General features: G+C 39.0%; 5 protein-coding genes and 1 pseudogene across 6 annotated transcripts; 3 read left to right on the plus strand and 3 right to left on the minus strand.

The window, feature by feature from the left end:
- Positions 1-92: 92 nt before the first annotated feature.
- LOC121753151 (xyloglucan endotransglucosylase/hydrolase protein 3-like) lies at positions 93-1,233 on the minus strand. The gene is made up of 4 exons (XM_042148346.1): positions 1,003-1,233; positions 818-918; positions 539-735; positions 93-367 (listed from the first exon to the last, which is right to left on the minus strand). The coding sequence occupies exons 1-4, from the start codon at positions 1,169-1,171 to the stop codon at positions 211-213; spliced, it is 624 nt and encodes a 207-aa protein (XP_042004280.1). The 5' UTR covers positions 1,172-1,233; the 3' UTR covers positions 93-210.
- A 1,479-nt stretch (positions 1,234-2,712) lies between these two features.
- Positions 2,713-3,567, minus strand: LOC121751788 (fasciclin-like arabinogalactan protein 3). Its single transcript, XM_042146581.1, has one exon. The coding sequence runs from the start codon at positions 3,565-3,567 to the stop codon at positions 2,713-2,715; it is 855 nt and encodes a 284-aa protein (XP_042002515.1).
- Positions 3,568-6,120: 2,553 nt separating this feature from the next.
- On the minus strand, positions 6,121-8,719 carry LOC121751992 (serine/arginine-rich splicing factor RSZ22-like). 2 transcript variants are annotated; one of them, XM_042146840.1, is made up of 6 exons: positions 8,600-8,719; positions 8,176-8,279; positions 7,335-7,423; positions 6,885-7,110; positions 6,669-6,779; positions 6,121-6,457 (listed from the first exon to the last, which is right to left on the minus strand). In XM_042146840.1, exons 2-6 carry the CDS (start codon positions 8,262-8,264, stop codon positions 6,412-6,414), a joined length of 561 nt encoding a protein of 186 aa, XP_042002774.1. In that variant the 5' UTR covers positions 8,265-8,279; positions 8,600-8,719; the 3' UTR covers positions 6,121-6,411. The 2 variants fall into 2 exon arrangements, with proteins under 2 accessions (XP_042002774.1, XP_042002775.1); XM_042146841.1 differs by having other exon boundaries at positions 8,537-8,639.
- A 2,376-nt stretch (positions 8,720-11,095) lies between these two features.
- LOC121751991 (probable sarcosine oxidase) lies at positions 11,096-12,588 on the plus strand. Its single transcript, XM_042146839.1, has one exon. It carries the CDS (start codon positions 11,136-11,138, stop codon positions 12,429-12,431), a length of 1,296 nt encoding a protein of 431 aa, XP_042002773.1. The 5' UTR covers positions 11,096-11,135; the 3' UTR covers positions 12,432-12,588.
- A 5,232-nt stretch (positions 12,589-17,820) lies between these two features.
- Positions 17,821-20,063, plus strand: LOC121753012 (UDP-glycosyltransferase 74E1-like). Its single transcript, XM_042148142.1, has 2 exons — positions 17,821-18,641; positions 19,194-20,063. The coding sequence occupies exons 1-2, from the start codon at positions 17,988-17,990 to the stop codon at positions 19,932-19,934; spliced, it is 1,395 nt and encodes a 464-aa protein (XP_042004076.1). The 5' UTR covers positions 17,821-17,987; the 3' UTR covers positions 19,935-20,063.
- A 3,660-nt stretch (positions 20,064-23,723) lies between these two features.
- LOC121751789 lies at positions 23,724-25,244 on the plus strand (annotated as a pseudogene).
- Positions 25,245-25,396: the final 152 nt, after the last annotated feature.

The raw sequence follows: 25,396 nt of genomic DNA on the forward strand, positions 1-25,396 counted from the left end.
CAAGGTTTAAAAGTGTTATTATTTTACCGCATACTAATATGGAATAGAATCAAACGTTACAACAAATTTAAAGGAGAAAAAACCCATTAAAATAGCTTTCTGTAGGAGTTGAAGAAAGTATCAAGGGTTGCTTCCCTTCACTTATTGAATGCACATTCTGGCTTGGCAGTATAAGGTTGAGCACAGTAGTCATAAGTCATGTACAATCTTCTATACTGCTACATTTTTTGTAACTGCCCATTTCCAAACTGCCAATAGTTTAATCTGTTGCAGCGGGGCCCGAGGCTGGCTGGGCAAGCCCTGAACCCAAAATCTTGAAAATGAGCTATAAATGGAGCTTGCCTCCAATCCACAGTTCCTGACCAGTCTGCATTCCATACACTTGCTTCAATATGCATTGGCTTCGATGGATAGTCTATTCCGTGTGCATGGTTGTTGTTGAACACCCTTATCGGAATATAATCCACCAAGAATCGGCAATATTATTTGTTATATCATATACTTGTATACATCCAGATTAACGGAGACGGATACGTACACTATCTGGCGAGAGTTCCATAGAATTTCATAAGTGTGGAAATCTTTTGAAGGATTGAACCAAAGATTGAAGCTTTGCTCTCTGTGGCCTCCATCATTGTTATACACATTGGTTTGGACCGTGCCGTTGGTGCCCAGAAACTCAAAGTCGATTTCATAGTGATTTCCTGGGTCCTGGTTGTCTGGTGCTGAAGTTAACTGCCAATAACCACCAAAACGTTAGCACTAGTACAATTATCAAGAAAACATTAGTTAAAAAGTGAATTAGTACAATTCTTACATAGAAGCATGTAACTATTCCACCTGTTTTCCTCTCTGGTATCTTCATCCTTACGTGAAACAACCCTGACCTATACTCCAATTTTGACCTAAATCCAGCTCCTATACATAAACACACTCAAACATTATATTCATGATTTTACAAGACAGACAGACAGAGAGAGAGAGAGAGAGAGAGAGAGATACCTGAGGACTTATCCATCAAGAGTTGAACTTCAGTTCCTTGAGGATTAACAGAGAAATGATTGGATCCCCATAGATATCTATAGTAATTATGAAAACTATTTTGTGCAAGAATTTTTTGCATTAAGAAAAAGGAAACAAAAACTAGCATAACCATAATGCGAATAGCCATGACAGAGTTTATCAATGAGCAAGAATGATTACTATTACTATTAATATTACTATTACTATTAATATTACTATTACTATTACTTCTTTGATATAATTCATGAATGGTTATTCCTCTATATATAGGGATGATTTTTCAACATTTCATGCACGTAAAGTTATACACATGCAATACAATTATGGCATGATTAGCCAAATCTTGTGATAATACACTTGTTTTTGGAAATGATCAGGGTAGAAAAGGCGAGAATAATTAATTGTGGTACATATATGGTAAATTCAGTTACAAAATATTCACACGCCATACTATTTTCTGTTAAACATGGACAAAGTGAGAATAATTTGATTCTGAGTATCAAATATGCGCCGCAATTAGCACTATCAGAAATCATGATTATTTATTGAGTTGCTAAAAAAGATGGGACAGTTAACAAAACCACCTCGGACTTATGACAAATCGAACCCATTAATTGAGATACATTCTCTTTTCATTGTTTGTAAACCAAATATTATCTATATGCAATGTAATATGTGGATGTTAATTGTCACAAAAGGTTGTGTAGATCATGCTACAGTGCACGTGATAACTGTATCCAAATTGTAGTTTGTCGTTTAGCTAATAGCTAGTTAGGATCCCACCAAATTTTAACATTTATCCTTTGTTAAACAGGTCAACACATCATCGATACATAATCATGTTTGTAGTTAGTTGTCAAAATAAGCTTGATTTAGTCTAATGGGCCAATCTAATTTTGAGTGGGTTTGTATTTGGGGATTTTATTAGGGTTAATCTATTGTAACTACATTTTGGGCCTATATTTTGAAGTCCAATGGGCTCGTCCGAAAAAAAAACTCTATACCATCTGCAACTTAAGCAAAAATAGTAGCCAATTACTTTTCTAATGTTTTAAAATTAATTTACAGGCCATTTATTTATTTAAAGTGAATAATTAAAATTTCATATGTAAAACAAAAAAAAATCCACTAAATCAAAATTAAAAAAATGACATAATCTATCAAATTAAATAAGAAAATATAACAAGAAATTAATATACATACTCCATAAAGAAAGAAAAGGAAACAAGAAATTGGGGGAAAAAGTGTTAATTACAGCATCATACTAGTTAGAAACTTTTAAATTTTAATCTGATGGTATTTTTAATTTTTGCACCTTATATGTAAATGCTATAAAGTCATTCTTATTTCCAAATTCGTCCCAATAATTACAATTTACATAGTACAGTATTATTTTACACACATGAATATAATAAATCTGATTTTTCAAGCGTTGTTGAATCAATATTATAATATACTACTATAAAAACGCAACTCCAGTAAATATAACTTATAATAAATCATCAAAATCGACAATGCAAGCCTTGTTTTATTATATTCTTCCCAATTTTTTCATACAGTACCATTTTTTATTGGAGAAGACAAAAAACAAATTCTTTATTTCCACGTTGGCTTCTCCCACGGACTGTTTCACTTTCATTTTATCTCATTACGATCATCAGATGTTCGACAAAATGCCACCTCCCCATTTCACTGCCCCGCCACCGCAACCAACGCCGCCAATCCAATCACCAACCCTAATTTCACCCCCAAATCCACTCCCCCGCTCGTCTCCTTCTCCGACGTCAGATCCTCCGCCGCATTCACATCTTCCCCTTCATCCGCCGCCGCATCCGCATCCGCATCCGGGCTAGGTGCCGGCGATTTCGTCGGCGCCGGCGCCGCTGCCGGAGCCGGAGCCTCCGTCACCTCCACAGGTTCCTCCTCCACCGGAGGCGGAGCCTTCTTCCTCGCCGCCGGTGCCGGTGCCGCGGCGGCCGGAGGCGGAGGAGGAGGAGTCGCCGGCGTGTCGAAGTAAGTGCCGTCCATCCCCGGGGCGATGATGGGCTGGGAGACGCTGAGGACGGAGATGTTGAAGGGCTGGGCGGCGACAGGGTTGACGAAATTGCAGACGAGGGGAGAGCCGGGGACGGAGGAGCCGAAGACGATGGTGCCGTCGGTGCGGCGGACGACGTCGATGAAGCCCTGGCGGCCGTTGGCGAGGCCGGAGGACTGGTAGAGGGTGGTGAGGGTGGTCTTGTTGGCGGGGGTGAGCTTGGCGAGCTTGGCCATGTCGAAGTAGTCGAGGATGATGTGGAGGCTGAGGATGCTCTTCTGGGCGTCCTCGCGGAGCTGCATTAGGGTTCCGATGCGGTCGTTGGGGAGGCCGAGGACCGTGATGGTGCGCCGGCTGTTCACTTGCTCGGCGAGCTGGGTGTGGGAGAGGAGCTGGTTGAATTGCTCGAACCCGGGGAACCGCCCCAGGAGGATGGTGATGTTGAAGGCGGAGGTGGTAGAGAGGAGGATCGCGGCGGCGAGGAGGTGGAGGAGGAAAGGGCGGCGCATTGTAGCTGAATTAGTAGGGAGTGAGTTTTAGTGAGATTCTGAGTTGCAATCATGCACATTAGTGTGAGTGTACTACTGTATGTATATATATATGTGGAGAGAGTGAGAGTAGTGTGTGAGGAGGAGAGAAGAGTTCTATTTTGAGTTTGGATGGATGCTATAATTATGCAGAATTGGATGTGTAGCCACGCATGTTTGTTTTTTGAACAAGCTTAGTATATTTTAAATGTTGAATGATCTTAAAATGGGATGGGATAACTCTACAAAAATATGGATAAATACTTACCAACAACCCATGCTAGGGCTACTTAAAATTAATTCCAATTCTCCAAGAACTAGTTACGGAGGAGCCAACAATTTATAGTTTTAGTTGATAGTAATATTAATATGCATATGTAGAATAGATATGAAATTGTTGTTCAACTCGTATTCCTTTCTGTATTAGATGTATTTAGTTAGACCCGACTTCGCAACTCACTTATATCATAGGAGTATTTAGTTTTAGTGTTTTACTAGTTTAATTTTATTCACAACCTCTATTGCCAATCGAGTAGCAACTTTGCCCTATATTGTCCATGCCCACTTTCTGTTACACATGCATCGTAAGTACTCCACATAAAACTAAATAATAATATTCGATGCATGACCTAGTCCATTCTTAATTAGAAACGAATTTACGAATGTGTTACATGTAATGTTGTATAAACAAAACAGATTTCATATATATAAAAGTCAAATAATGATATCAGTTGATAACGTCCATTATAACCTTCTCACACATCATCACTGCCCATCTCCATCCTCAAACCCTTGCCGCTTTGGTAAAAGTTGTTCCTCACGTCGCTCGAGTAGAAAAGATTGATGGTTTCCTCCTCCTAATCAATCGTCTGGCATATATATCCTATATATATGGCCAGTCAGTTGAATAGAGTCGAGTCTAGTTTAGGCGAACTTGAACCATAATCGTGCAAGTTCGTGCAAAGTCATTTATGCAAGTAAGTACTTACTTGCATAAATATAGTAGTTTAACTTGATAATTTACTCTCTATATTACTAGTCGATATGAATGAATCTTGCGATGATCTTCACCTTCTCCAATGTCTCATTGATGAGATCCATCGTCTCCAATTTCTCAACATATATTTCGTGATGCACACTGTCCAAAAGACCAGCTAGTATCCATCTTCTAATCTCATCCATGTAGTTGTTCAATCTCCTTCATCACATCCTTAAATATCCATCCTTTTAACTCCTCAACTGTACGAGCTTAACATTGCATCCCCTTTTAGTTAAACTGGATCGAGTTGGGTCGAGATTATTGATGATAATTTAAGACCCATATATGCACGTAAAAAAAATCGCACAATTTTGCTTTAATTAGTGATATAATCTTCTCTTTTGTGTGTAGAGTACCAAGTTTTTCCATTTTTTTCCTCACTTTCATTTCTCTAACAAGATTGTACGTTATCTAGAAAAAGTCATTGTCTTATGTAATTTATTATAAGAAACTTTTTCAAAATTAACGATCTACAAGGATATACAACTTATTAAGCAAATTTGATTAATTTACAATTAACATTCTGAAAGTGAATTCAAAGCGAGATTGTAATAGTAGAATTCTCGTATTAACATAATAAAACTGCAAAATAAAATGTTTACCCTGTCTGTCATTCAACCATTAAAAGCATGATTAGTATAGGAACCACAATGTTTCGACTCCATAAAATATCCAAGCAAATTTCAACTGCCAAAGAACTTACGTTTACAAAGATGAATGATATCATTCAAAATAGCAAGTCTCATTCAATTAGTTAGAATCGTGAAAAGATACATGGTCACAGGCCAAACTTTTCAAAAGCTAACGGTCAAAAGAGCTAATCAAACACTCTAAAAACAGTGACCGAAACTAATCCCGCCACAAATCCAAAAATTTCCATGCGAGTAAACAGGCTGATTGCAGATACCTTTTTTTAAGACAACAAACTTCTAACCCAAACAATCGCAACAAATATTCGAAGATCATTTTTCAAAGTCCAAAGATATAACTTAGGAGTCTAGGTTGTGTTAGCTTCTATGGGGAACGCCCACAAGGTCAATGAGTATCAATCTCTGATTTCGCTAGTCGGGGGGGTCTCAACGAGGAGAAAAAGGCGACGGACAAAAAGATCCCAGCCTAGTGTAGTGTCAGTGAAGAGGGTAACATTGTGATAAGAGTAACATGCAACTTTCAGCCCCTTAAGTCAGCATGCTCCCTCATCTTGCAACTCAAAGGGAATAGAAGTCAACACGTTCCATTTTAGAAGAATTACGAACATGTCATAAGCATTGGACGCAGGCCCTTCATCATTAAATCAAATCATATAACACTATTTGGGGAGAAGGGGCATCACATCCGCAGATATGCAATCAAAGAAGCATCTACCACTGTAACCAGCTGGGATCCACAATGTTTCAAATTGAAGATCCCACCACAGGGCAGTGAAGGGCGAAAGAGAAGTGCAGATGCAGAAAACCAATGAAGCAGTACCACGTAGAGACCTCGACACAAAAACAAAATCATAAAGCTTTAGCAAAGTGCCATAAAAATCAATAATAGAACATATCATCTATAAACAACAGATCCGGATGTTGTGAGATAAGTGCTATTTCAAGAGAGGTTTGCATATGATGAACCCGTATAGGGAAGAAGTAACAAACTTACTACTGAAGTAGTAAAGACAATCAAATGCATCAGTTGAAGCTGAAGGTGTCGCCCCACTTACATAGCAGTAACTAAGTCCAAGCAGATATAACACTACTGTAAAAACTGCACCATCAGTCCAAATACTAGAATAAGATCCATGCTTAGCTCCTGCTTCTACGTCTTTCGACTCTTTCCCTAGGACCATCTCTGTATAACAAGACACAAATGTAAATCAGAAGGCTTGAACACAAAATACAACTACATCTTCAATGTTCCAACCGAAGAAAGTAAGCATTAAAACATCAATTTTAGGTCCAGCATTTCTTAAAATTTTCATTTGTCTTATTTAACAAGTGAAAAGAACTTATTCTTAGAGATGCATAAGCATGGGAAAATTTAAAGGAAAAAAAACACTAACCCATTAGCATATGGCACTTCCTCTCGTCCACGATAAGGCGACCTGCTGAAGCTGCGATCTTTGGGTGATAAGCTTCTACGCCGAGGGGAACGCGCACGAGGACTATAACTCCTGTTGCAGCAACATGACATCAAACAATAGAAACAATGAAATAAGTCAAGGCAAATATTCAAATCAACATACTGGTTTAGCTTTTTCTCTATTAACAAACAATACCTCCGGCCATAACTTGGACTCCGGCGGTATCTAGGAGGGCTGCGACTTCTACGCCTTCCAGTACCACCCCGCGTTCTGCACTCACGAGCAAAATGACCAGCCTCGCCGCATTCATAGCACTTCAAATCAGAACCAGACCTTCCGCGACCACCACCACCACCACCACGGCCTCCACCACCTCCACCGCTGGAGTTATGTGAGAGTTCAACTCTCCATCCATTTTTGCCTACACCAGAGATCACAACACCAAGGTAACACTGAGATGCTGGCTGAAAATAAAGCTACAGGATATCTTTTTCGTTTTGGTTTGCAGGAGGGGCTGGGGGGAAATAGAAATTCAAAATAAAAATGGACTTTTCAGCTCATAATGTGTGCAAGATGTTAATGTTCTTTAAGTTTCATCAAATGTAGTTAGCTTAGAAACACTAAAGTTCAAGTTCCAAATCAAACCATCAAGATCTCTGATGGCATCTTGGGCATCTCTTCGATCATCAAAATCAATGAAAGCATAGCCTGGAGGTCTTCTGGCAACCCATACACTGGAAAAAACATTAAATATTAAAAAAGATACAAGCACAAGAGATAATGTGAAAAATTAAAAACTAATATTCAAGTGGCAAACACAAATCCACATGCTTAACAAATGAAAAACATGATTTTCAACAGCAATCATTCAAAGCAAACATCCAGCCTAACTCCTTAAAGAACCTTTTATCTGTTACCAATACCAGCCAATGACAGTTTTATCACCGAGTGTGTCACAAAATATTGAAGCTAAAATATAGTAGTCATCCAATTCTTTTATAGAATAGTCCACAGATATCAGACCCTTATCAGATAAATTAATTAGAGAAATAGCATAATCATCCTTACAGAAGAGTGGCATCATGAATTATATATAATATGCAGACAGAGTGAGCCAAAAGAAGACATTATCCCTTGCAGGGACAGATAAAAAGCCATCACAACCACCCAGCACACCATGCACTAAAGCATCTCCGACCTCTGTACACATTTACTCCATACGAAAAAAATTCACTCCATAAGGATGGAAAAAAGTCCTAGACGTTACAGCTAGAAACATAATACTACTATATACTACTCCTTACAAGATATAGCTTGAAAAGTAGATGGTTAAATAGGCAGACTTTAAAATTCAACTTCCAGGAGCATTTTCAACTTTTTCCAATATATTTACAAGAAAGACTTCATTTAAGATTTAACTTCCAAAAGGACAACGGGCTAAGTAGCAACTAGCAATATACGATAGCAACTACTGTGAGATTTTTACCTTCTGATAACTCCAAACACGCGAAATTCATCCTCGAGTTCACGTTCAGTGACACGGGGATCAAGATTTCCAACATAAACTCTGGACATCTTGACTTAATATAACTGCAAGAACAATCTCAAAATGCAGATAGATCAGAAATAGCAGGGGAACCAATCATATCACCAACGTTGAATACATTGAACAGAATTTCAAACATACATCATACAGACGAACCGAACAAAATAACAAAAAAAAAGAAATTTCTCAAAAAAAAATCATTCTTATTTAACCGTAGTGTGAAGTTGCAACGTCAAATTGGCGCACGTAAAAATCCAAAACCCAATGCAAAATTACGAATCCAATAGATACGATTACGGACCATAACAACGCCGGATTTGTTCTAGACGGAAATTTTTAACAAAAGAGATAGAGAGAGCGAGACCTGCTGCAGGTCTGAAACCCTTGTGTTGAAGCTGGCGAAAAACCCTAGGTGAATGAGCGGCTAACCTTTCTTAAAGTCTAATGAGGGTACAATGTTTGAAATTACTTTAGTGACCCTTCCGTTTTTTATTTGCTGTCATAAGCTAACTTTTCCCTAAATAATAGTAACCTTTATGCTATAAAATATGTAGTAGGATGACAAATTGAGAAAAAACTAACGGTGTTAAAGATAATTAAACGGAATATACTAATTTGAAGCTGAAACATTTTGTTTAATTTATGTTAAATTAAAAAAATTTGTACTAAATTGAAACATTGAGGAAACTTTTTGTATGTATGGTGCAATTTCCCCTATTTAAATAACACAAACTATATCCAAAATTTAATTTAATCGAATTTCATTTTTTTTCTTGTTAGAAATCGTACTATATGAATATTTTATTTTTTAAATTATGATATATCAAAAAAATTATATGCGTCCTACAACTTTAAAAATTAATTAAAAATCATATAAAATTCAAATTTGTTCGCAATTAATATATCCAAAAATCATAGGACTATGTATCAGTACATGTATGCATTATGAATTTGAATTTTTTTGTTGTGTGTAATTATTAACATATTCGAATTTCATGGTTTTTAACTAATTTTTAATATTACGAGATGATTTATACACCAATTTATTCTAGAGGTGATTCTTATGGTGTTGGGCTTGTGTCTCACCAAAAGTGCTTATGACTTTGGGCTTGTGTTAAATTGGGCCTGGGTCCATATTCTTTCTCCAATAGGGCTTATGATGTTAAGCTTGTATCATTAAAATTGATGATAAATTCCATGAAGTGTGTAATAACCTCACATCGGACTTTAGAAAGTCCGAGCTATATTAAATGAAATTTGAACGAATTCCAAATTTGGAAAAATGAATTTTTCTTTACTAGTACTTTTTAAGAAAAATTGGCTAAAATTAAACTTTCAGAATAATTGATTCGTAATCCATTAATTCTTCTTTCATAAAGAAAAAAGGAAATTGTCCAATTATTTTCTTATGTAGTACAAAATTGGACCAAATTGTCAATTTCTCAACTAACCGAAATGAATTGATTTATACCGATTCTAAGTAATAAGAAGAGAACATGTCGTTATATTTTGAATATGCAAATAAGTGATCTTTTATTTATTTATTTATTTATTTATTTTCCGGCCAAGAATTGGTTGAAATGAGAAGATTTACAAAAGTGGCCGTCCGTTTATTTTATTTTAATTAAATGTTGCTAGTTCATGACAATTTGGGATTTTATATTAAAAGCAAGTGCCTAAGCATCATCTCGCTTTGCGTAGTGCTTCATAATAATATAAGTAAACGATAATTACAGAATCATCACTTTTTTATTGTCATTTGTTAATTAATAAATAAAGTCGAGTGAAGCCATATGTCGGCCATTTTTAAGTTAAAAGTTCTTAAATGTTTCTTCTTTTTTACAATATTAACATGTTACCCTATTAAAACAAATTATCAATGTCCTTAATTAAAAATTTATTGGTCCGGACATGTTTTCATATGATATGTTTAGCCAATCACTTAACACATAAAGATATATTTTGATCATTAAATTCTTAATGTAGATTAGACAAAAGATGTTGGTTATAAAAATTAAGGTCATGATGACGGCGATGGCACTGGCACTAAATAAGACAAAAATATCTCACATTTTAATTTGTTACACTTTCTGTTTGACATTTTAATCAATCACATTTTAATTTGTTACACTTTCTGTTTAACATTGTAATCAATCCACCTATCTTTAAAAAAAATAGTTGAGTGGTTGTTAGATATTTTAATCATAGTGGTGCCTTTGGTTTGGTCAAAGTCCTAATCTTTTCATTGAGAATTTGCCATCACTATATAACTAATTTCTAGATATGTCACGTTCGTCGTGGTTCCAATATAAAAGCAATTGAATGGCTATCATTGTTCATGATCTTTTAGCCCTCGTGTGTACTATTTGCGTCGAGCCTTCCACGTTTGTGCCTTTGTTGGCCTTCTAGAATCATCTTGTACTTCTTGATTATAATTCATGCTTGAATTTAAAATAAAAATATATATACATACTGTTAAAGAGTTGGACTAGGTTGCTAACTATTTACATTAATAACTAATAACTATCAATGCTATATATTAAAATTATCAACACAAAAACATAATTATATCAATACAACACGTAAATTTAAATATCAATACAAAGAAACAATTTATCAACACAAGAAAGATTGACAAATTTATATCTTTGTGTTGATATTTTTAACATACAATATTGATATTTAGTTATTAGTTATTACTATAAAAAGTTAGTATTTGATCACAAACTTACAGTGAAAAAATAAGTATTTATTCCGTGAAGGATTTAGTTTAGGCATTTTGGCAGTAGTTTTGAAAATGACAACTCTAGAGTTCCTTCACTAACTCAAAAGACGGTAATTTCTTGAGTGTTACAGATCTTTTGCTGCGGTACAAGTAGTGAAGGTTGTGGTACCCACTGATGCTTCCTTACATAAATCCAAACCATTTCCATCATCACAATTCACATAACACCACCAATTTTAATTCAGAGGCGATGGAGGATCAGTTCGATGTTATCGTCATCGGCGCCGGCGTCATGGGCAGCTCCACCGCCTACCAGACCTCCAAGCGCCGCCTCAAGACCCTCCTCCTCGAGCAGTTCGACTTCCTCCACCACCGCGGCTCCTCCCACGGCGAGTCCCGCACCACCCGCGCCACCTACCCCGAGGACTACTACTCCGGCATGGTCCTCGAGTCCTCCCGCCTCTGGCGCCAAGCCGAGTCCGAAGCCGGCTACCAAGTCTGCTTCGCCACCCGCCAGCTCGACATCGGCCCCTCCGACAACAAAGCCCTCCTCGCCGTCGTCGACAGCTGCCGGAAAAATTCCATCGCCGTCGCCGTCCTCAAGCGCCGCCAGCTCCTGGAGGAGTTCTCCGGAATGTTCGACATTCCAGAGGACTGGATCGGCGTCGTCACCCAGCACGGCGGTGTCATCAAGCCGACTAAAGCAGTTGCGATGTTCCAAACCCTAGCGCTCCGAAACGGCGCCGTGCTGAGGGATAACGCCGAAGTTGTTGGTATAAGTAGGGATGGGAGAACGAACGAGATTGTCGTGGCCACGGCCGGCGGCATGACCTATCGCGGCCGAAAATGCGTGATCACGGCGGGGCCATGGACGCGAAAGCTGGTGAAGAAGGCGAGAGGAATCGATCTCCCTATCCAGCCGTTGGAGACCGCGGTACATTACTGGAAAGTCAAAGAGGGGCTCGAAGGTAAATTTACCATCGAGAGTGGGTTCCCGACATTCGCTAGCTACGGCGAGCCATACATCTACGGGACGCCGTCGCTGGAGTTCCCTGGATTGGTGAAAATCCCAGTGCACGCGGGCCGCGCATGCGATCCTGAGGATCGCACATGGGGGGCGCCCCCGGTGCTGGTGGATGCACTGAGGGCATGGATTAAGGGGCGGTTCGGGGATATGATCGACGTGGCGAAGCCGGTGCTGACGCAGTCGTGCATGTACTCAATGACGCCCGACGAGGACTTTGTGATCGATTTCCTTGGCGGGGAGTTCGGGGAGGACGGCGTGGTCTGCGGCGGGTTCTCCGGACACGGGTTTAAGATGGCTCCGGTGGTGGGGCGGGTGGCGGCCGATCTCGTGGAGAGCGGCCGAGCTGAGGGCGTGGAGCTCACGCGCTTTAGTGTGGGGAGGTTTGATGGAGAGAAACGTAATGGGAATGTTAAGGATTTTGATGATCAAGTCATGTCCCATTGAGGAGGCTGCACGTTACTTTTTCCAAGTCAAATTTGTATTTGCAAATTGCAACGTGTAGTTAGTTAGTTGTCGTGTGTGATTCAAAGAAATATGCAAGTGTTGTGTGTGATGTCACTCTCATTCCACGTATCTTATATGTCCTATTGTTTCATATTTATGTGCTGTATTTCTTTCACTTTTTTATTCTCTCCAACTCATCAGTGAGAATAAGGCATTAAAAGCATGTATGTATATACCAGGGGAAATATCCCATCTTAGAAAGTGTCAAATACAACGCTTTCATTTTGATGATCCAGCACTAGAGCAATAATATATGGGTGATGCATCATCAATCATCATACAACAAAATCCCAATTCCACAAGAGAATGAACAAAATTAAGGGCACATTTGCTAGTCATGCTACAACTAAAAACAGGAGAATAAATTCTTTCAACTTTAATCAACTACTTCTCCACTGTATAGTATTCATGTCGTCCTATTTAAAACCTCTCTTCTTATTGAACAAACACCAAGCCATCTGTGATTCGTGTTGTAAAAGCCAGGAAATCACAGTTCACTGGTCTACGAATGATGAAAGAATGATCGATCTAGATGATTATACATATGAGAGCTTATAAACCTATCTCAGCCACACCTGAAGCTGTGATGTCAAACCTAGAATCATCAGAGACCTCCTGCAGTCCTCGTCAATTTGGCCACTGGTTTGCATGGGGAGGGCTTTGGTGTACAAGCACGAAAATCGAGAGACCGCAGCCCTGATTCAGTCCCACCCCTTCCGGCACTCCTCCCCGCTGCGTGGCCTCCCCTCCGGGCAAAATGCCTTGTAGACTGCTGCTATTTTAGCCCACAAGTTGACGATCCTCTGATTGTTTGAGGCGAGGGGATCATCGTAAACACTCACCCACGCCTTGGACAGCGCGACATTCTCCGCATCCGTCCACCTCCTCCGTGCCGGGCTCTCGTCATCAGCCGACTGCGACGACTCGCCGACCACCCTCTTGCCCTTGCTCTTCTTTGGCGCGTCCCGACCCCGCCCTACTCCCCCCATTTGAACGGGAGTGACCGCATCCCCGAGATCTATCCCCAACTCCTCTAAGGAGAAAGTATCACACCCAGTGAACTGCGTCTCCGATGGGGTCGATGTGTGCGAAGAAGCAGTCAAAAAATCAAAACTGGCGCGATAGACGTTGGCCCCCCGGCATCCCCTGCATCCCCGGCTGCCACCCCGGCATCATCTGCATCCCGGATACTCCCTGCCCGCCCGGCATCGCCGGTCCGCCGTGCATCCCCTGCCATCCCGGCATACAACCCCCAGATGCCATCCCGTACATCATCTGCTGCCAAGGGTACATGTTGTAGTACCCGGTCATCGGACCCCATCCACTTCCCACGGGTACCGTGGGAGTTTGAGACCCGCTCGTCACTGAAGTAGACTCGTTGTTGCTCTTGTACAGAAATTAAGATAGAGAAAAAACTCGTTAAAACAAGTGGTGTGAATGAAAATGACGTGCAAATCGCGTATATATAGTGTTTTAAAAATTAAATAAAAAAAATAAAAAATCGGCTGGCCGATCGCTCGCCGATCAGGAGCCTGCAATGGCGGCCAGCCGATCGGCGAGTGCATCGGCCAGGGCCCGGGAATCGGCGTGCGCTCGCCGTTTTTCTCGCCGATTTGGCACTCGCCTGCTGCAATGGTTCGGCGAGCGGACCGGCCAGCGCCGGGAATCGGCTAGCCGGTCTGCTCGCCGCCATTGTGGATGCTCTTAGAGATTCGTCCTCCACGCCCTATGCGATTTCCATCGTCCGCGCCCTATGCGATTTCCATCCTCCGCGCCCTATGCATCGTCCGCGGACAATGAACCATTTTTTGCATCCTCCGGCCTATCCTCTGCCCCATTGCGGGGGTAAGGAGGATAGGTCCCGACGATGCACACATTTTCTTTTTTTCTTCTATATATATCACCAATTGTTTTACTTTATTTCACATCTTTCACTCAACTCTCTTCCACATCTCAATTTATCTCTAAATTCATTAATGAATTCCGACGATTTTCCATATTTATAAGCATAACATATAAAAAATAATAAATAAATCCTGACAATTGGATTTGCCTTTAATTTGTGGTGTTTTTATATTTATTCTTGCTTGTTGATATATTTGCAAACATAAAAAATAAAAAAATAAATACAAAACAAGAGTTAAAATTATAGGGTGGGCTATAGGACGTCCCACTGCAGGTGAATGGGATGGAGGATAAAATGTTGATGTGGCGAAGGATAGGACGCCCTATAGGGCGGGCTATAGGTCGCCCCATTGTGGATGCTCCTAATTTTGTATAATTGTATATTTTTATGCATATATTATTACATAATTTTGTAATTAAAGAAGACATGGATGAACTTTTTATGTAATGGATGATGCTTGCGTTTAGAGCATCAGCAATGGCAGACGTCCACGCGGAATTCCCACCGGCGTGCGGGAATTCCATGGAGGACGTCCGCCATTGCGCGTCCCATGCACGGATACGGAATTCTGCGGGGAATTCCGTGCGGACTTCCGCCATTGCGTTGACGCCTGCGGAATTCCGTTTTTTCATTAAATTTTTTTTTTTCGGTTCCTATATATACATCTCGTTGAACTTCATTTCAACCCGTTAAATATTTTTAATTCCGGAAATTGTCTAATTTGTGAATTCCGCAGGGAATTCCGCTACTGTGCAGTGGGAATTCCTAATGACGTGGCAGGGCAGTGGGAAGTCCGTATAACGTGGCAGGAGGTGTTTTTGGGAATTCCGCGAGAAATTCCGCCGGGAATTCCGCTCCACTGGTGATGCTCTTAGCATATCATTTCGCAATATATACCTATATTATTATACTATAAATTTGTACTCTACTTTCCCTAGTGATAGAACAACTAAATTTAGTTTTCGTGTTTGTTTGCTACTATTATATAATTATTATTATTATTATTTTATATTTCATTCGTTCCAATTAAGTGAGTTAAAATTCTTGAACACAGAAGTTAACAAATTGTGTTAAAAAAGTAGGAGTGGGAAGTAAAATAGACGAAATAAAAAGAGAGTAAAATAAAATAGATTAAATTCATATTCGAAGAGCAATTTTCATTAATGATGTCACTGGTGTCAAACTCGATCACCGGAGAGTAATTGGGCTTACACAAGAAAACAGTTAAATGGGCTTACGTCATTGGGCCCTTCCTGCGATGGTGTTGAAAGGTAATTGGCATATTTCTTTTCCCTAAATACAACTACTATACAAAATTCACTCAATCGAATGAAAACTACATATTTTAATCAATTAATAATTGAATAGTATTGATTTCCCTGTTTATCTAATGGGAGTAGACATACTTAGGAGTAAAATCCTATTCGAACATCTTGTAAGTGGCGGATGGTGAGAACGAATGTGTACAATTGTACTCCAAAATAAGTCTTAATAAATGGCGCAGCAGTAAGAAGCTTCTACTAAAGATAGAGATGCGGGTTTGAATATCACTTAGTCCATAATTTTAGCACATATTTTGAAAAAATAATATAAATAGTTAAAGTTGAGAAAATCTCTTTAACCGTCTAATATATTTCATTCTTACTTGTAAACCATCTTTTAATTTTCTTCTAATACATTTCGGTTTTTTTCATTTCACAATTTCTTATGTGAATTATTTTAATTATTGTCTAATATATTTAATTTCTTATCTATTGAGTTAGTAGCTTTTAAAATTTTAATTTGTTTATTTTTTTAGAATAAAAGAAAGTACTTTCAATTCCTAATATATTTAAGTTTATGTAAGAAAGTCTATTTTAAATAGTGAAAGGCAGTAACACCAACAAGTAACTCACTTTTACATACAAAATGATATAGATTATATAGATTATGATTGAAAAAAATCTATTAAAATGAAGTAAAAGATTCTTCAAATTTTGAAACTTCAAATCACTACGATTATCTATCGTATTTTTGAATTGAAATTCTGAATCCACCACTGCATCTAACAACATCGTATGCAAATTCAAACCTTAAGGGAGTTTTTGAATTGTCAAATACGGACATTTAGCTAAAGAGCATTAAATGACAATTTTGAGTGTTTGAATTGATTGTTTCCGTTTTTGTGTGGTCCGCTTAATGAGCAAGGGCATGCCGAATTTGGGCTGAAAAGGGGAGTTTTTTATCGTAAAAAAATCACCAATAACAATCAAAGTTAGTCTCTTTCAGCTAAATTATATGGAATGACTAATATAGCCCATCAGTTTTAATATAGAAGGAGGGTAGTTTTGGAGTTTGCTATTATCATATTGCTTTAAATAATAAATCAACAATTCAAACACCACAAATAGTTTGTCCAATTTTTTCATTTCCGTCCGTCCCACAAAACTTGTTCCATTTCACTTTTTACAATTTTAGTAATGGATCTCATATTCCACGAATTCATTTCTACTCACATTTTAATATTTTATTATAAAACTAATTAATATATAAAAATAGGATTCACATTCGACTAACTTTTCCAACTCACTTTTCATTACATTTCTTAAAACTAGTGGCAGGTCAAAGTGAGACAATATTTGGGGACGGAGGGAGTAAAAGACAAAGAAAAATAATATTATAACATGATTATAATCTTTTCTTTAGAAACGGCAAATTCCAATTCAAGAACACACCTAAATATATTGACTACCTAAGTCCATAAGGACCAAAAGAGGTGCCAAATAGGGAATTTGCAAGCAATAGAAAATTTCATAAGATAACGTGACAAATACCTATTCTGCAACAAGTATAGGAAAACTATGAAAGCTTGACACCAGCAATGTAGTGTTCGAATTGTCATCTAAAAAGTAAAAACCTAATCAAATTTGGACTTTGCCCAACTTTGGCTTATAGTCTCTCTCTCTCTCTGTCACAAATTTTTATTTACAAGTCTAAATCATTTCCCTTGTAGGATCCACATATTGATGGGACAAAATAGTGAAATTCCCAACTGATACACGATTTTTGTCCTGAGAGCATATTACCGACGAAATATTTCAATACTTAACAAAATGTAAAAAAAAATCACTTTTGATAATAGTATGTAGTCATTTCATTTTAATAAGATTTCATACTGCGAAAAACAAATTTTCAAATGGACGCATATCCTATTAATATTTAGATATTATGCGTGTCATTATAAATTGATTGATTTCTATTTTTAGTAAAAAAAATAATATATTACATTTATTTTTTCTTATTTAATTATTTCTCATACTTACTCTCTTTCCAATTATTTATTTTATTCTCTCTTTTATTTATTTTTTTATCCAATTAACTCGATATGTCTTCATAGTTCACCTCCTAACATTAACTTACGCCCAAAATAAAACCGAAAAAGTATATGTATGTCAGAACATTTTTACAACCACTCGTAGAATTCACCTCTTATTATCCATAACCATAACTTGCCTTTCCAATGTTCTATATATAACCTTACCAAGTAGAAGTATACATGATCACACCTCAAAGCCATCCTAAACACACCACATAAATTTAAAGCAAAAGAAATGGATCAAAAAAGAGAACACAAACCACACTGCCTAATCCTTCCATATCCAAGCCAAGGCCACATAAACCCCTTGATCCAATTCTCCAAGCGCTTAGCCCACAAAGGCATCACAATCACCTTCGCCGTACCACAAGACGTCCTCACCTCCTCCTCCGCCGCCGACATCTCCGCCTCCATCGCCGTCGAGACGATCTCCGACGGCTACAACTCCGCCGCCGCAAGAGCCGACGCCGACCCTCGGGAGTATCTAGTCACCTTCAAAAAGGAAGGGACGGAGTCAACCTCCCGGCTCATCGAGAAGCTTCGAGAAGGCCGGGGCCGGGCCGTGGACTGCGTCGTCTATGACGCCTTCTTGCCGTGGGGGCTGGCCGTGGCGAAGAGTAAAGGGCTGTTTGGTGCGGCCTTCTTCACGCAGGCGAGCTCTGTTAATGTTGTCTACTACAACGTGTTTAAAGGGTTGCTGAAAGTTCCGGTTACGGAGAGGGAAACCGTGCTTCCCGGGCTGCCGTCGTTGGCGGTTTCTGATTTGCCGTCGTTTGTTGTTGATCAGGAGAAGTATCCGGGCGTGTTGGAGCTGCTGGTGGGTCAGTTTGATGGTGTGGAGGATTCTGATTTCGTGTTTGTTAACTCGGTTTACGAGCTCGAGGAAAAGGTATATATTCTAGTTAGTCTTTTGGAATAAGTCATCGAGTTGGATTGGATTTGAAATAAAACGGAATATACTTATTAGATTGGACTAATTTGGGAAATCTATTCATTATCATCCTTAAATATGGTGTATAATTAGGTTTGAGATAAAGCAAAATTTAGAGATTGTCATAATTAGAAGATTCAGCATCTCATACTAATGTGGCTAATCTTCTACATGGTCGTTCGCATTAATTAAATAGAGGTTCATTGAAGTTTTGATTTAATTCTGTTAATTCGGAATAGAGATTTGAATGGGAAAGATGCAGCAGATAGTCTCTTTTGCTAATTTAATATGGCTCAAAAAAAGGTTGCAGTTGCACCCATTTCCTAATTTATTTGGTACCTAAGTGACCCTTTATTAATTTGCTAAAGTATTCCTAATTCACCTCATATCAACTCATACGTGGCATAGAGCAGGATTTTAGAATCTCTGTTCTATGATGATATATTGAGTTTTGAGACAATACGTAACAATTATTAAAGCAACTTAAATTTACTTGGAATCTTGTTTCAGGCAAATGAGTGGATGAAAAAATCAATGTCAATACAAACAATTGGACCAGCCATACCTTCTATCTACCTAGACAAAAGGATACAGCATGACAAAAATTATGGTCTTAGTTTGTTCAAGCCAGATGACATTTGCATGAGATGGCTACAACAAAGATCACCTAAATCAGTTATCTACGTCTCCTTTGGTAGTATTGCCAAATTGGAAAAGCATGAAATGGAGGAATTGGCAACGGCCCTTAAGCTAACCGGCAAACACTTCCTATGGGTGGTCCGATCCTCGGAGGTGTCGAAGCTCCCGGAAAATTTCACGGACGAAGCCTCGGGTAAGGGGCTAATCGTGTCATGGTGCTCGCAGCTTGAGGTGCTTGCTCATGACGCCATAGGCTGCTTTGTAACGCACTGTGGGTGGAACTCGACTCTGGAGGCGCTGAGCCTCGGGGTCCCGATGGTGGGGGTCCCGTGGTGGAGTGACCAGGCTACGAATGCGAAGTTTGTGATGGATGTCTGGAAAATGGGAGTGAGGGCTTATCCTGATGATGGAGGCGTTGTTGGGCATGAGGAATTGGTTCGTTGTGTGAATTGTGTGATGGAGGGAGAGAGAGCAGAAGAGATGAGAGAGAACGCAAGGAAATGGAAGGAGTTGGCAAAGGGAGCTGTTAATGAAGGGGGAAGTTCAGATAGAAATATTCAACAATTTGTTTCTACTCTGATGGGTGTAACACTGTCACTGTCACAAAAATAATCAGATTCTTGATTATCAATGTATCTTTACCAAATAATTGGAAATTTCGTGTATTATGGTGATAGATTGACCTCAAGAGTCGTCATAACTTAAACGTAAATGTGACTTGTTTCTCATATGTATAAATGAGAATTGTTGTAACCAGTACATTAATCTGGATAAAACCCAAATCTGGGCTAAACACCGAATTTCGATTATTCGGGTTAGAATTGAAAATTTATTACTCCATTCAATAAAATTTCAATCCGATTAAGCCACAATTCGAATAACCCTATTCTGATCGGCTTTTGAAAGAGGTTTCCGAACCCTCTATGAGGTTTGAGGCGATCAACGAATCAGGTTGCCCATACGCTTGCTCGGACATCGGGTTCTGTAGCTGATAGCAAGTATTTGTTGGATTGCGTTCCAATTTTCATCCGTCCATACGATCTCTGACGGCTACGACTCCGCCGCCACCAGAGTCTCATTTCGTGTTCGTTAACTCGGTTTATGAGCTCGAGGAAGAGGTACACTACTCTGTCTTTTGGAATAAGTATCATGTTTGGCTGATAGCCTGAGACTCACTTACTGTCTTATTCGTTAAACTTTCTTTATCTCAAACATAAATTTATTTTGGGGCAATTTGGGAAGATAAATAAATAAAAATGATAAATGAGTAATCGCTCTATAAGTCCCTATTGTTCTACTATATGTTTGGACTTTTATTAGTATAAGTCATGTTTGGCATAGAATTGTATTACACTATTTTGGAGCCTCTATCATCATCCTTAGATATGGTATACTTTATTGTTTATTTTACTTAGTTATGTTAAGATAAGAATTTTTACATGGATTTTACAAGTGTTATTTTATGGGCCCACGAAACGATTTTATGCCCAAGCTTTTTTTCGTGTAATAATAAAATTGTTAGCCTAATAACCATAAAAAAATTATTATATACTTCAAAAGTAGTTATAAAACTAAGTTTTTATTTTGGATTGTCATATCTATCATTCAGAGTAAATAGTAAAGCATGTTTTGAGATTTCCGGCATTAGAAAATTAACATCTCATACTAATGTGGCCAAGTGAAATTCACAAGGTCAGTCCTTTATTTATTTCCTGAAGTATTTCATCATCTGTTTGCAGTATGGTTGAGATTAAAGAATTTTTTTTGCAAATTTATTGTATTTGAATTGAAAGTGAAAGCACAAATAATTGTAACAAGCTAATCACATTTAATGCTTGTGCTACTTCTTCTCTCCATATGAGCTGGAAGATGAGGTGTGTGTCGGTGTGAGTCGAGCCACTAGTAAATCATTATTTTGAATTATTTTTGTTTCTATATGGAATATTTCATTCGTACAAAAGCAAATATTTGTACTATTATTTTAGTTTGTCCCCGAAAATTAGTTTTCGTCCCTTTCTTGCAAGTTTATACTACTATTGGTAGTAGACGGAGGGAGTATTAACTATTAAGGTAACTTAGTGTCCTATTTCAGGCAAATAAATGGATGAAAAAATCAATGTCAGTAAAAACAATTGGTCCAGCCATACCACCTTCCATGTACCTAGACAAAAGATTGCAAGAAGACACAAATTATGGCCTTAGTTTGTTCAAGCCAGATGACACTTGCATGAAATGGCTACAACAAAGATCTCCTAAATCAGCAGGCCCGTCCCTTGGCCCGTGTGGCCTGTGCGACCGCACAGGGCCCCCAATTTTCAGGGGCCTCTGAAATATTTCAGCCCATATACATGTATTCCTATTTTTTTCAGCCCAACAAAGCTATTTCTCTTGTATAGCAACGCCCAGGCCTTTTTCTAGCACCGTGACTCCAATTCTGATCGGTTTCTTTTCCCGATCGTAGACCTGGGAGCCGCCTGTTCGTGTTCGGTGTTCCTCATCGACAAACGCCGCAACAGGGACCAGCTCACCAGAGCCATCGTTGATCGCTTCTGCAGCGCCTGCCATCGTCGGCCATTGCGATTGGGAGCAGCGCAAACGCATCAATTTGTCTTTTTTTCTATAGTATATTTCTTTAAAATGCATTGTCTTTTTTTCTTTAATTATCATATAGCTTTAAAATGCATTGTCTTTTTTTCTATAGTGGTAGGCCTCATTTTAGATTTTTGCACATGGCTTCTGATTTTGTCGGGACGGCCCTGTAAATCAGTTATATACGTCTCCATTGGTAGTATGGCCAAATTGGACAAGCATCAAATGGAGGAATTGGCAACAGCCCTTATGCTACGAATGCGAAGTTTGTGATGGATGTTTGGAAAATGGGAGTAAAGGCTTGTCCTAATGAAGAAGGTGTTGTTGGGCATGAGGAGTTGGTTGTGAGAAGCATGTGATGGAGGGAGAGAGAGAGCGGAAGAGATAAGAGAGAATGCAAGGAAATGGAAGGAGTTGGCAAAGGGAGATGTTGAGGAAGGGGGAAGTTGGGATAGAAATATTCAAGAATTTATCTCTACTCTATTAGGTGGACAACTATCATAAAGTAATCAAATGCTCTTTGTATTTCCGGGATCTTTGTTTTTTGTTTTTGGCTCTTCCCTTATGTTTGGCAATTGTCGGGTGGTTTTGTGTGTCGTTGCTGCTATTGCCTTTAACTGCCTTCGTGGCTGCTTATGCTTTTAAGTGCCTTTGATGCTCGTCTCTTTTTACTTTGTTACTTCGTGACAGCTTTGAATTGCCCGTACACGTTATAAGTCCTCCCTCTACCGTTATGAGTCTCATTTTTTTTATGACACGAATTTTAAGAAATTTTAAAAAATGTGAATAAAAAAATTAGTGAAATATAGATTTCATCTATACATATTAATTTTTAAAATAAAATATGAGTTAAATGAGATAGTGAAATATGACTCATATTAACATTTATAATAAAATGAATAGAAACTTCTATTTGTAAATGGACTAAAATGAAAAAATGATATTTATATCCGCGGATGGGGGGATTATATTCAAGAGAACCTGTAGCATGTACGAGTAATATATTATAGATAATTAAAATCCAAAGAAAGGAAATAAAGATAAATTAGATTATACCCGGTTCATTAACTCGTCAACCTAAAAGTCGAGCATCTTCTATATTCACCTAACCTAACAGTCAGATTTTGGATATTTGGCCCCACATTCATACTCTATTCGCCAAAATAAAGTTTTATTTTATTATAAAAATAAATGGATGTCCACGGTCAAAAATCGCCTTTCAAATTTTTATTTTTAATATGTGAACTTTACATCCGACTAAATTATTTCACTCTCGCATCTCATTGTCCAACTAAAAGTAATAAGTATAAAAGTGAAACTTCCACTAATTTTTTCATTAAATTTCTTTTACGTTCCTTCAATACTCATGCTGATTGAAAATGCTAGTGAATTCCTTTTTGAAATTAATTAACTCAATTTTATAATGTGTATATTTTAAAATTTTCAATCCCGATCGAATTGCGTCGTGCACGTATGCATGAACATGTATAATCAGCCACCCCCTAGTCCTACAATCGTACATCCTAATTAAATCATACACTAATTATGATTAATAAATTCCAATTTCAAATTGAGAAGCATTTCGTTAACTCCCAATTAATCAGCCATTCTTTCATTAATAATTGCGGCCATTGTTACCCAATATATATACACTGAAAAAAAAAATTAAAAAATCAACACCAATGGAGAACGAAATACCCCATTGCTTAATGTTGCCATATCCCGTCCAAGGCCACATAAACCCCATTCTCCATCACCTTCGTCATCCCCAAAAACTTATCCAAAACACTCCTTCACTCACCATCGCAACATTCCGTCTCCGTCGCAACCATTTCCGACGGATTCGACGACGCCCCTCGCTAGCGACGAGGCGTACATTACCCGGTTTTCCGAATTCGGCTCTGAGAGAACTCATGCAGATGCTGGCGGATTCGGGTCGACCCGTTGACTGCCTCGTCTACGACCCGCTTCTGCGGTGGGCCCTTCCGGTGGCGAAGGAGGCCGGCTCGTCTGCAGCGGCATTTTTCACGCAGTCGTGCGCCGTTAGTAATGTGTATCGCCACGTGTATAGTGGGGATTTGAGGGTGCCGCTGTCGGTGTCGGGGGAGGAGATTCGGATTCCCGGGCTACCGTCGCTGCGGCCGGACGACATGCCGTCCTTTGTTGGTGGCTACGGAAGCTATCCGAACCTTTTTTATTTGCTTGTTAATCAGTTTATCGGTGTCGAGAAGGCGGACTGGCTGTTTTTCAACACTTTCTACGAGCTCGGGCAAGAGGTATGTTAGATTTTACGAGGGCCAGATATCAGTATTTAGTATTTATTAAAGTGTACATGATACGTGAAAGTTGGACTGTACGTCACACTGTACTAGCATACAGTTTTCGGACCCACTATCAAATAGGGGGTATATTGTTATATTGAAATAAGGCTAGGGCATCAAAGCCCTTCTCAGTCCACTGAGATCCGAAGCGAATTAGTTCAGAAAGGTGGATTATTTAACATCCCAAAAGAATGAGATAGCATATCCTTATCTTAAAGCCCATCTTAATTAATTATCTTGTGTTAATTTAACAGGTCTATATATCAAACATGCACTAAATGTATTACTAAAATAGGGCTTGGTATGGTGTTTTAGGTGATTGATTATATGGCAAGGACTATGCGGGTGAAGGCGACCGGGCAAACGATACCTTCCATGTACTTAGACGAGCAGATGCCCGACGACAAAGAATACGGGCTAAGCCAATGGTCGGAGCTTGCATGGAGTGGTTGAACCAATGCCAACCAGCATCGGTCATATACGTGTCGTTCGGGAGTTTAGCGAAGCTAGACAACAGGCAAATGGAGGAAATGGCACTGGGTTTAAAATTGACCAACATGCACTTTTTATGGGTTGTTAGGGCAACCGAACAATCCATGATTCCGGAAGGTTTCGCGGAGGATATGTCCGGGAGAGGCCTAATCGTATCGTCGTGCAAACAGTTGGACGTTCTGTTGCATGAGGCAACATGTTGTTTCGTGACGCACTGTGGATGGAACTCGATTCTAGAGGCGCTATGCCTAGGAGTCCCCATGGTGGGCATTCCGCAATGGAGTGATCAGGCTACAAATTCGAAATTTGTGGCTTATGTATGGAACATGGGAATTAGGGTAAGGGCAGACGAGAATGGTTTATTGGTGGAAAGACGATTTCTAATTGTATATGGGAGGTTTTGGAGGGAGATGAGATGAGGAAAAATGCTATCAAGTGGAAAGAGGTGGCAAAAGAAGCTATGTCGGAAGGTGGAAGTTCTGATTTGAACATACTAGAGTTTGTATGCAGCATGCACTAGTCAACAACTCCAAGCTCCAAATAAACTTGGCAAAAATGTTATATTAGAAGAATTCCAAAATCATTCTCCCTCCTCCATCCCCGATTAATTGTCACTCTTTTCCATTTCGATCTGTCCCTCAATAATTGTCACACTTCATTTTTACCATAAAT

The sequence above is a fragment of the Salvia splendens genome, chromosome 10 (assembly GCF_004379255.2).
Source record: "Salvia splendens isolate huo1 chromosome 10, SspV2, whole genome shotgun sequence".
Classification (NCBI taxonomy): Eukaryota; Viridiplantae; Streptophyta; class Magnoliopsida; order Lamiales; family Lamiaceae; genus Salvia; species Salvia splendens.

Bases quoted from the DNA above. Each gene is read 5' to 3' on its own strand.
- LOC121753012 (XM_042148142.1), top strand. From the start codon at position 17,988: ATGGATCAAAAAAGAGAACACAAACCACACTGCCTAATCCTTCCATAT. The intron at 18,642-19,193 runs GTATATATTCTA...ATCTTGTTTCAG, and splicing joins TTTACGAGCTCGAGGAAAAG to GCAAATGAGTGGATGAAAAA.
- LOC121751991 (XM_042146839.1), top strand. From the start codon at position 11,136: ATGCTTCCTTACATAAATCCAAACCATTTCCATCATCACAATTCACAT.
- LOC121751992 (XM_042146840.1), bottom strand. From the start codon at position 8,264: ATGTCCAGAGTTTATGTTGGAAATCTTGATCCCCGTGTCACTGAACGT. The intron at 7,111-7,334 runs GTTTGATTTGGA...TCTCTGGTGTAG, and splicing joins TGCCATCAGAGATCTTGATG to GCAAAAATGGATGGAGAGTT. The intron at 6,780-6,884 runs GTATTGTTTGTT...TTGCTGCAACAG, and splicing joins AGTCCAAGTTATGGCCGGAG to GAGTTATAGTCCTCGTGCGC.
- LOC121751788 (XM_042146581.1), bottom strand. From the start codon at position 3,567: ATGCGCCGCCCTTTCCTCCTCCACCTCCTCGCCGCCGCGATCCTCCTC.
- LOC121753151 (XM_042148346.1), bottom strand. From the start codon at position 1,171: ATGGCTATTCGCATTATGGTTATGCTAGTTTTTGTTTCCTTTTTCTTA. The intron at 736-817 runs GTAAGAATTGTA...GGTTATTGGCAG, and splicing joins GAATAGTTACATGCTTCTAT to TTAACTTCAGCACCAGACAA. The intron at 368-538 runs GTACGTATCCGT...TATGGAATGCAG, and splicing joins TGGAACTCTCGCCAGATAGT to ACTGGTCAGGAACTGTGGAT.